Source organism: Ursus americanus, chromosome 29 (genome assembly GCF_024610735.1).
Source record: "Ursus americanus isolate L20-20 chromosome 29, mUrsAme1.1.p, whole genome shotgun sequence".
In the NCBI taxonomy this organism is placed as follows: domain Eukaryota; kingdom Metazoa; phylum Chordata; class Mammalia; order Carnivora; family Ursidae; genus Ursus; species Ursus americanus.
The window spans coordinates 21635461-21647602 of record NC_142155.1 but is presented as its reverse complement, the minus strand read 5'-3'; the positions used below and the strand labels follow the sequence as shown (position 1 = coordinate 21647602).

The 12142-nt window shown below is 37.6% G+C and overlaps 1 protein-coding gene across 1 annotated transcript in view; it reads right to left on the bottom strand.

The window, feature by feature from the left end:
- Positions 1 to 7845: 7845 nt before the first annotated feature.
- COL21A1 (collagen type XXI alpha 1 chain) overlaps positions 7846 to 12142 on the bottom strand; it is a 171795-nt gene continuing 167498 nt past the window's right edge. The window contains exons 28-30 of the mRNA XM_087856996.1: positions 11447 to 11647; positions 10581 to 10658; positions 7846 to 9116 (exon numbers count right to left, since the gene is read on the bottom strand). Of these exons, the coding sequence (XP_087713122.1) occupies positions 8929 to 9116; positions 10581 to 10658; positions 11447 to 11647 (467 nt within the window). The 3' untranslated portion in view covers positions 7846 to 8928. The remainder of the gene's footprint in view (positions 9117 to 10580; positions 10659 to 11446; positions 11648 to 12142) is intronic.

The following is a 12142-nucleotide window of genomic DNA, read 5'->3' as shown; positions in this document are numbered from 1 at the left end:
AGCTAAAAAGGAAAAGTTTTCTTAAATGGAGATAAATATATTATCATCAAAGAGATCCCTGGGCAGGTAGATTAAAGAATCTTAGTTGTTTCTGAAATTTTAAAGAAAATCAATTCAGAAAATGTCTGCTTGGTTTTAACATTCTTTCTTTTTAATCTTCACAAACGCCATCTTTAACCATAGACTTTTTCTTCTGCATTCCTCATTTGCATAAACAAAATGCTAATTAGCATTAACATTTTGCCTCTAAAAATGGTAAGTTAACTCACAAGATGTGTGATCAAAGCAATCCTCCAACATTATACTCTGTTCTTTACCCTTCTCTATGCTCCCATTTTTTTAACTAGACCTTTTGTTTCCCTGGACCCATATAGAAACACAACACGGTGGAATATTAACTATCTTTCAAACTTTTCACTTAATGTGGCATAAAGGGGTTCATCATATGAATACATGTGCACCCACTGTTATGATGAAAATCTATTCTCCACGGCAAGGCCATCTCAGCCCCAATCACTAACATTCTGTGTCCTTGCTCTTCCTTTCTGAATAGTATTTGAAGTGAACATTCCCTGACTATGGTTGATCCTTGCCCAAGTTACCTGGGAGGATATGCTCTTCCCACTGAGCCACTTCCTACCCCTTCCATATTGCGTCTCAGTTGTATAAGCACCGATTTTTTTTTTTTCCCAAAGCCCTGAGCAACCCTCAGAGGCTCAACTGTCCAATAAATTCTTTCTAGTACAAAATTTAATGAGTCTTGAGAAAAAGAAATACATTTCTGACAGCTTTTTTGAATTACATCTAATATTCCTGATTTTCTTAGTTTCTATCACTTTTTCATTTGTCATTTAGAATGAGTTATTAAATTCATTTCTTAATCTCTGAATGTGGAAATATTTGTTTGATTAAGTTGCCAGAGAAAGAAGTTTCCATTAGGAGCCTTGTGGGGTAACCACTGTTAAATTAAGTAGACAAAGAGACCATGAGATTGAGGTGGCTCTAATGCCTTCGTAGCCTGAGTAAGCAAACCAAAACCTAAAAGCGAAATGCTTCAAGATTAAAAAATTGAAACTGAGGGACAACCAATCACAAAGAGCTGATTAACCTTTCCCAAATAAGGCACCTGTGTCAACTATAGCCAAATATTTTTCTTGCTTTGTTTCCACCTCTATGTCTTCCCCCAGCTCCCGTCCAGTGAAGCACCATTAACCACTTCCAGTTGGGTGCTGCTCAAGTCTTATAATTTTTACTAAGTCTCAGTTTACCTTTAACACACCAAAGACCGGCCCGGGCTCCTCCCCTTTTCAATAATTTTTAAGGAAATATAGAGATTAATTTTATTTTAAATATTTCTGTTATCACTAAATTCATCATGAGGAGAAATAGGGGAAATCAGTTAAAATAAACAGGGGAGTAAAACACTTATAACAATTTATTTAGTTTTTAATTCTCATAGGAGTGGACAATATGATGGAGCATGGCCTTGTCTTTGGAGACAGAAGGATTTATGTCTGAATCCTTACTGTTCCCCTAAATCCTATGTAACTGTGAAAAATTTGCACCTGAGTTCAATATGTAGAATGTATAAAATTCATAGTTCATACAGTTAATTCCAAGATTAATAAAGGTATTATTCAAGTTTAAGAATTCAAGTTTGTTTCTGGAAAGTCCCTAAGAGAGGTCAGAGATGGGGAAAAAAAACAACAACAAACCACAGTTTCAAATTGATTTCCCTCTAAATCCAACCCACATGCTCAGATACTCCTTTCTGTTTACTCCCCAACTCCCTTAACCTTACCACTTCAGCCGAAGGCAAGGAAAATCACATCTAAATTTGATTTTGCTTTCCTCCAGGCAATCATTAACAATTGCTGGGATTTGGCTCTAAAAACTTCCATTTCCCATTTCTGGTTTCAGGGCTTTTTCCTCTGCAAGGTGTTTCCTCCTAGAATTAAGGCTGACTGCAGATGACCTGGGGAGCCTGGAGAACATCCTTTTATCTATTCAGCTAGTTTCATTTATTGAGCATTTCCAGACAAGATGACATCCATTTCATACTTTCAGTTCCTCATCAACTAGTCAGCTTAGCCTTAGCATCCACATGTTTCACTTTGGGGTGGCAAATTAATGCTCAGAGACTGAGCTTGTCTCTGCCAGCAGTTTTTTTTAACACGAGTTCACTGCAGGAATCTCACAACCCATAGCACAAAGGGTAATGTCTGCTCAAAAGACAAAGAAGAAATAACCTACTTCCAATCAATGATATGCTAATCACACTGTTATTCCAGGCAAGGGGAGGTGAAAAGAATGAAGCCCACATTCAGTTGAGGTGTACCCTTACAAGTGTTAGTACTTGATTGAGCCGGCTTAGCCAACTGAGAGCTTACGTCCAGCTGCCAGCCAAAAAAGTAAAAGTCCTCTGTTGCTAGAGCGCGTTGCTAGGGAATGACGGTGCCAGTGTTGATGGGCAAAAGAAGCGCTGCATGGTTTTCTGTACTGCTGGTAAGAGAGTTGTCTTTACTGCAGCGTTAGCTAATTGTTCCAAGGTCTTGGGAGAGCTATTTAGGTCAGCGGTCACCCTGCCTGGCCCAAACACTCTCAGGAAGTCCTCACAAACACTCGCTTTTTATAGTCTACATGTCCCTTGGCCACAGTTGCCTCTTCATATGTTTTTATAGGTAAGCCCCAGGGAGGGCCTCAGCACCTGAGCTCCTGAATGCTTATCAATGACAACAGATGAGATGAGACACCCTGCCACAGCTTACTTCATCAACACTTCACTTCTAAAATCAACTTCATTTTCTTTTGGTCTTTGTCATCAAGTGGATTTGAAATTATATCAAACCAATACACAGCATGTTACAAAAATAAAAAAGCTTACCCATTACATTCTTCCGCCTGTGCAGATAACCAATGCCACAGCATTTACATCAACAGATGTTCCTAAAGGGTCACAGCACGTGTAAAATCATCTTCTCTTGAATCCTGAGGCATCAGAGAGAAAAGAAAAGCAGATACCCTTTACTCTTGTTATCGGTGAAAGGCTGGTGTGAATAACACGTAAGTCTGGAGACTTCTTGTCACTATGAGAGCCAACATCAGAAACAGGCAGGCATGTTTTACCCCAGCAGAAGCCTGAAATGAATACCTTTCCATTCACATTCTAGACCACAGTTCTCACGCTGACCCTACCAATGTTTGCAAGAGAGGGCCCTAGAAGATGCAGCCCTTGACCCTGCAAACAAGCTTGTCCTATGTGAACAGCCAGGGGAAGTCTAAAAAGTTTGGTTCATGCCCTAAAGTCACTGGGGTACATTCTGGACGTTATCCATGATTACAGTAGAATAAATTGATGGCCTTTTATTTTCCCATTCCCCCTGCTTCTGTCTTATCCTCTTTTATCTTCACCTTTATCCTCAGTGCCACTGTGATGGCATTTAATTAGCTTCTCCACTTCCAATCCTACCTGGTTTCATCTACTGTCGCTGCAGTTAGAGTGATCTATCTGCAATACAAAGCTCTTCTTGCTATGTCCTCCTTAAAATCCTGCAAGACTCTGTATTATCTTCTTCCCTCTCCATCCCTTTTCCCACTCCCAATATCTCCCCCTTATCTTTTGCCACCTTCTACAATCAGCCTTCTAAAACCCACAGATACAGAATTACCACTACTCCCATTGAGCTGTATTCCCTAGCCCAACGCCTTTGTACAGCTACTGCCTCCACATGGAAGACAAACCAATCACACCAGAATCTCTTGGTAGAGCCCAAGCAAGGCAATTTTTTTAAAGCTCCCTAGGTGATTGTAACGTACAGCCCAGGTTGAAAAATACAGTAATTTAAACCCTTTGTCTCAGAGACAAGAAAACAAGTTCAGGGAAATTATCAGATTCATCCAATATCATGTCATAGGACTCTTTTTTGTCAAAATGACTTATTTCAAAATTTCACTTTGAATTTCACTCTGTAAGAGCCATAGACATTTTTCAAATTTGATTTTCTTAATATTATTTTGAAATGGCAACTGAACTGGGGACATGATGGAAAAACACTCTGTTTTAGTTCTCCAGATAGGATACTCCAGTCAGCGATTTAAAATGGTCCTTTTCGTCTAGGATACCACTACGGGACTTTCAAAGCCTACTTATTCAAAGTTCCTCTGTGAAAACCTACTTTTAGAAAGGCAAAACCCAGAAATAATTTAGTGAGTAGAAACAGCAATGTTCTTTATTTCAAACGTGTTATTTGGAACAAGATACAATTTTTCTACATACCTTTTAAGATAAACTTTTGTTAAGACATTCTGGAGAAACATTTATAGCTCAATTTAACTAAACTATGGGCTTATTTCTGGTCTTTTCCCTTAAAATTACTTTTAATTGGACACACTTTTAATTGGGAGTTTCCCTCTATGCTCTCCATCATGCCCCACAGTCCTCAGAGAGTAGGCTCTTAATGCTTTTTTCAGCCACAGAACGGCTCATCTCTTGTGCTGACATTTTATAAAATCTACTATTCCAGGATTATAGGATGTCTGGTTCACTCGCTTGTAAACCCTAGATAGTACTAAGGGCAGCTTTCTGCCTGCCCTGGGCACAATAGAGCTGAAACACCAGCCAACTGGCTAGATCTGTGAACTGAGGAATACCAGGTCTGAGCTTCAAGCTTCTCCTTTGACAAGAGAGTTATCAGTCCGAAGATATAACCAAAGCTCCTAGCCAGAGCACTTTAATTAGATTAATGGAATCATACAAAGATAAAACAGATAAGCAAGACATCAAAATATAAACAGCTTCATTAACTGGTTTAGGTGTTCAACTTAAAAAACATTATGGTTGTTTTTTCCTACTTTAAAAACTGAGAAAATTTTCACATTAAATATATATAGTGATAGTTTATATGATTAACAGAATGAGAAAAAGATTATCACAGTTTGCTTCTGTAGGAGTGGATATATGTATTCTGCTGCCCTCTACTGGGGATCAAAGAATGATTTTTCAGGGCCATCTCAATTAAAAATTTCTTCATGATGAAAATGAAATAATTACCTGGTGAAGTTCTAAGACCCAGGGATAAAGAGAGTTAATAAAAAAAAAAAAAACCACAGTTAATAAAATACAGATAAAATACCCCAAAACTATAAACCCCTAGGGTTTGTCAGGGTTTTCCTCCCAATTGTTCCCACTTCACATTTTTGACCAAGATGACCAAAATCTGGCAGACAGCTTTTACTGAGAATTATTTTTACCCTTACGACTGAGAGTTTCATTCTGAGTTGCAATGAGTCAGATTAATCAGTTTTATCAGTATGTGTTACAAAGATATAAAATCTTTTGAACAGCTAAAATTTCATCTCAAGATTTCTAATCTCACACTGTCTATATGGTTCTGGTAAGTTAGCTGACTTTATTCCACGAAATAATTTTTTTGTTTCATCTCATTTAATCCTCATCATACTAATTCTTACTATGAGATAAGTACTATTAATATTCCCCATTTATATGAAGAAATCTAGGCATGAAAAACTAGATAAATTTTCTGAAGCCTCACTGGAAAAAGAAAGTGGGGATTTGAACCCAGACAAACCCACCACTGAAGCCATGCTTTTGTAACTACAATGAAAGGGCTTGCATGTAGCACGGTCTAACACACCATTACAATGCAGAATGTCCTTGCAGGACAACATCATTACCTATTCATTTGTGAAAGTCAGCGTAAGATGGTTAATCTCAAATTTGTCCAAGGCAAAAATATATTAGGATATAACATATATGATGATAAATTACAGAAATATTTCACCTTGAAACATTAAAAGTAGGGATACTAAAGGTAATGTGGTTTATATTCCATAAGCTTTATTCTCGGAATTCCCCATGCTTTTTCTAATCCCCCAGCCTTTGCTCATTTTCATTATCCTGCCATGACTTGGTTATGCTAATGCCTCCTAGCCTTTCAAATCTGTTTATAATTTTTGCTTGCCTTAGGAAAGTTTTCCCTACCCTCACATCTGTCCTATGAGCTTGGGCAGCGAATAACAAAATACTATTTTGTTATGGCAGTATAAGACTGGCGGGCTTAAGCAACAGAAAGTAATTTTCTCACAATTCCAGAGGCTGGAAGTCCAAGATCAAGGTAGGCTACCTTCCTGGCTTGTTGACAGTCGCCTTATCACTGCGTGCTCACAGGACACTTCCTGCATGCATGTAGAAAGAGAAATTTCCCTCTTCCTCTTTTATAAGGCCATCAGTCCTATAGGATTAGTACCCTACCCTTATGACCTCATTTAACCTGCATTACCACCCATAAGCCCTGTCTCCAAATATGGTCACAGGGGGTTAGGGCTTCCACGTATGAATTTGGGACAGACACAATTTAGTCCATAGCGTTTTCTCTTTTCTTAGAATGAATGTATGGAATCACCTCTTTACTTACCTGCACCTCGTTACACATGAGTTACCTCAGGCCAGACAGTGCAACTGTATTACCATTGTATCCTTGGCACCGTATCTGCCACTTACTGGCCACATGGTCAACAGTGGTTGAATGAATGAACAGGTGATACTAACACACTATTCTGCTCCTTTACCGCTGTCTTAACAGAAAATGCCATAATTAGCTGGGGGTTAGGCATAAGCAGATACCTAGGGCTTTGCTGGAAATAGAACATCAAAACAAGCCTTACGCTATGGCTGGAACAAAAAAAGACAAAAACCAACCAACCAAACAAACAAAAAACACATGTTGGCAAGAATGTGGAGAAAAGGCACCCTTGTATACTGTTGCTGGGAATATACTGGTGAAGCCATTGTACAAAATAGTATGGAGATTCCTCAAAAATTAAAAATAGAAATACCATATGATCCAGTAATTTCACTATTGGATATCTACCCAAAGAAGCAAAAACACTAATTCAAAAAGACAATATGCACCCCTATGTTCACTGCAGCATTATTTACAACTGCCACATCATGGAAGCAGCCCAAGTGTCCACTGATAGATGAATGAATGGATCAAGAAGATGTGGTGTACATACATACAACGGAATATTACTCAGCCATAAAAAAGAAAGAAATCTTGTCATTTGCAACAACATGGATGGACCTAGAGGACATTATGCTAAGTGAAATAAGTCAGACAGACAAAGACAAATACCATATGATTTCATTTAAATGTAGAATCTAAAAAACAACATGAAAAACAAACAGCAGAAACATACCCATAAATACAGAGAACAAAGTGAGAGTTGCCAGCAGGTAGATGAATGGGAGGATGGGAAAAATGGGTGAAAGGGAGTAGGAGATACAGGTTTCCAGTTACGGAATGAGTGAGTCACGGGGATGAAAGGCACAGCATAGGCAATATAGTTCCTGGCACTGTGATAGCATCGTATGGTGACAGATGGGAGCTACACTGGGGGTGAGCACAGCGTAAAGCATAGACCTGCTGAATCACTATGTTGTACATCTGAAGCTAATGTAACACTGTGTTTCAACTATACTTCAATAAAAAAAGCAAAAACAACAAAAAATAAGCCTTGTGCTAACTCCGCTACTGAATGCTATGGACTTACATCTCCCCCCCAGGTCCTCATCAAAGTGGTAGAATGACATGTCAGTTTAAACACTGATCAACAGCCACTCCTGGGCCAGGAAGCAGGTGCTGCACCTGTTTATGGGAACAGCACACCAACTGAATTTCTATGTTCTTATTTCAGATTTACAAGTTTGTAAAGAATAGGGTAAATAATTCAATAAAATATATCCATTGAATAAATGACCACGGGATATGGATACTATACTCACCACCAGTTAAAATTATGTATAAAAAAGAAACCACTGCAAACAGGCCTGTACAAAACTTTATTGCACTTTGAATAATAAGCATGTAACAAAATTTAGAGCATGGTTAGGATGAAATATCTCAAATATATTCTTTACAAAAGCAGTAAGTACAGTACACAAAGACTGCTCCTAATATTTTAAAGTCTGCTGAAAAGATCAAGACATACTAGGATCTGTGGAGTTACCTTTCCTTTCCACTAGAGCATTTATTCCCATTAGCTTCGCTACAAATGAAAGTTAACATATAGGACCATACACATATAATAAGTGAAATGGAAAATGAAGGCATACAACAAACATTCCAATTACTAAGCAAATGTGAAGAATGAAGTCTTTTTAGTATTCCGGAACCTGCATTTCCTTGGAACATACTGACCAGGTAACAAAGCAACTTTTCTCTAACATGTTTTTAACATGACACAATTTTGACCATTCCCAATGTAATCAATACTCTGTCTTAGCATAATTTGAGGGTTTGCAAATGTACTTAAGAAACACATTCATCTCATTCAGAGGTGATATTCAAAAGCCTGAAGGCCCACCAGTCCACTGTCCTTCCCCAATAATCACAGACACTGGTGTAAATGACTGGTGTGGCAACACGGTCTGTCCTGTCTGAGTATCAGTCCCGATATTTTTTCCAAAGACACCAGACACATGTTTTGGCTAATGGACAAGCATGTGCTATGAGATATGAAACATGAAATTCACACAGACATGAAATTGAACTCAAATACTCTGCTGCATGGAGGCTGAATGTGAAATATTTCACAGTGACTGAAATTGACTGGCTAACAGGCAATGGTGGTCTTTTTTATATTCAACTTTGATTAAAATAAATGGACTTACAAGAAACCCTTGAGATTTAGTTAATGCTACTAACCTAAAGGCTCTGAATTACTGCGGAGCCTTTAAAATCAGTATACGTGACCTTTTATATATTTTTCCTTAAGAAAAAAAATAATAATAAAAACACCGAGGTACTTTAGTTTCTTTTCAAGGGATTACTGTTGTTATCTTCCTGAGATGCAAAAGACCATAAGAGAAAAGCACCATGCCTAGGCTGCTGAATGAGGCACCAGACACTAATAGTTTGGTCCTTTTCTAAATGGATCTCTTCCGACAATTACACTAAAACATAGCGATGGATCACAGATGCCAGGGGGTCCTGGTTGCCCTTGGATGCCGGGTTTTCCATGATCTCCATCTTTGCCTGGGAGACCTGGGTCTCCTGGAGGACCTTCTTTGCTTATTCCAGGAGGACCCTCTGGACCTAAGATGGGACATGAGCAATATATGAACAGAGGAGTCTGATTTTTGATGATGATAGAGCTGATTCTGCAAGAAACTCAAACTGAAAAAAATTTTTTTTTTAAGTTTTACATATTTGCACAAATGTGAAAAGAGGAGGGACTCTATTGCTAATTCTATATACCTACCATGTGGAAAACAACTATCCAAAAATAATCAGCAATTTTTATAAAACCGGGCTAAGCTACAATATAGCAATCATGCTGCTGATTAAAACACAGGGCTAAACATTCTAATATTTTAATTGGTGGGTTGCCCAAACTTATTTCTTCCTTACAGAGTATCTCCTGCCAATATTATTATAAATTACCAAGTGAATAATCAGTAAGCTAAAACTCTACTGAAGTCACTTTTGTGCCATATTTGCAGTTAAATGACTATTTTCTTTTCATTACACACATTTTGAAGTTTCCACGTTAAAATACAGTCATTACCATGCAGTAGTTGTGATCAATATACACACAAAGGTATCACAGCACTCACTTGTGAACCATCGCCTAATTAGTTCAATTAGCATGCTCAAAGGAAGGAGAGCTAACTTAGGATTTTGGCCTTTTAAAAAGTTGATGACTCAAAAGATCAAAACATTCAGCTTTTGAAATGGAGCAGAGTGGTCTGAGGCACTTTCTATTACTAATTATTATTATTCCTGCTCCTACAACTGAGAAACATTTATTTAGCACTAAACTACAACTGTAGATATTGTTCCAAGTATTTTACATAAAGACTGTTGAATCCTTTGGTCCACCCAAAAGCGTCATGAGGTAGTAACATCTAGAATAACAATAGGGGGTGCCTGGGTGGCTCAGTCAGTTGAGCGTCTGACTTTGGCTCAGGTCATGATCTTAGGGTCCTGGGATCGAGCCCAGTGTCAGGCTCCCTGCTCAGTAGCTAGTCTGCTCTTTCTCACAGAAATAAAATTTTCAAAAATAACAGCACACATTTATTGAAGACATGATCGTTATGCACTGTTCCAACCGTACTACGTGTATTAACTCGTATCATTTTCCAATAATGTCATGATGCACATGACACCTCATCACCATTTCACAAATGAGGAAACGGAAGCATAACTAAGTTAAATAACACAGCTAGCAGAGGGTCCACCCTTTCAGTTACTCTGCTGCCTTGAGAATCATAAAGATTGAACAGTGATACACACTAGATAAACATGGGTGATTAAAGCCATTCAAGACGGAGTAGTCTTCTAAGGCATCCAAACGATAAACAAGAGAAAATCCTGAGTGATTAAAAAATATGATAGAGGAAGAAAAGTCTAAGAGTTAGAGCTCAATGTGTTTGTTGAAGGCGAATCATTCAAAAAAGGAAACAAATGTATTGATTTCAATTTTTTTGACATAGATTGCTGATGATCTTCTTAAAGCCAAATGTGCAGCAACACTTAAGAGCATATAATAAGTCTTACCTGGGGGACCAGGAGGACCTTGTTCTCCAGGGTACCCAAACCCTTGGCTCCCCTTTGCCCCATTTCTTCCTGGTAGGCCTGCAGAGTGTCAAAGATGGGAGTAAGTTTCCTATAAAATCACTTCCTCCTAGATTGTTTCTTTCAAAGCTGTTAATACACACATTGAAAGAAAAATAAATCTTTTAAAAATAGCCTGCCATTTATTATTTCTCATGGGAAACAGAATTTTTGAAGCAAAAATTTCCAAAATTACCAGGGATCTAGAAAGATGCAACAAAGATTAAATATTAAAAAGGAAAATGTCTTGGGATTATCAGCCTTTTCTGTTAATCATTGTTCGTTTATTACTGTGATTGAGTGTCTAAATTGTTCACATAATAGTAAATAAAAAGGAAAGTATTATCAACTGACATTTCATATAAACATTCAAAGACAGAGAAGTAAGTTGTGGGCCATTAGGAAGTTTGGTTGCAAAACATAATTTTTCCCATACGAGAAAAAAACCTTTTCAATAAGGCAACAGAAATTACTAAAGTCAAAACAAAGGAAATAGTGTCTCTGACTTTCCATTTAAAGACCTTATTAAAGACGCGGGCAAAATCTCTAAGTGCATTGTCAACATTTTCTAATTTGTCACTGCACAAGCTTCAAACTTTAACCTTTCTCTACCTTAGAATATTGCTTTAAGAAAATAGAACAATTGTTTTTTAACTAGTCGACAAATTATTTAAAGACTTAAGTATACAAGAGCTTTTTGTCATCATAAAAACAAAGATGAACCCTTGCCTATTAAATCAATTTAGACGGTGAGTACAAAACATACCCTTTTTTGTTGTTCATTTGCTTATGCACATAAAGTTAAGTACCTTTTAATCCTCTGGCACCTGGATGTCCAGGAGCACCCACTAACCCAGGAACACCATCTCTTCCTGGCAAACCAGGAAATCCTCGAGGACCTTCTGGGCCAATGGGACCAGGTGGTCCAGGAATACCAGGGGAACCGTGTTGGGACTGGCAATGATCACAACTTTGAATTCTTCCACTCTGAAGTAAGACTGGTAGCTGAGCTTAAAAACAAAGAAGTCCCACTCCTTATGTTTAAATGGTAAATGAGCATTAGTACCATCTCTACCCATTTTTTCCAATTTACAGATGCCAATCTGTTGACCAATAATTTCACTTCTAGGAATTGTACTCTGGAAATACTCATTGCTCTGTGTCACAATTTTATTGTAGCAATTACTTGGGCAAATTTGTAGCAAATGGGAGGAAAAAGTGAAAGTGCCCCCAAAAAAGAAATTGGCAAATTACAGACATCCATATTTATGAATTAAATTTTCAGAATTATGTCAGAAAAGAAAATTTAATTCATGGTGAAATAATGATAAATTGCTTCAGTAAAAAAATTATTAAAGAGTCCATATAATTTCCATCTTCATAGACATACTCATCTAGAAAAAAACCAGGGGTTTATAAATATCCTTTATTTTCTTATGTTCCTAATTTCTTTTATAATTTCTACCAAGAATCTGTATTACTTTAGTAATTTTAAAATGTTATTA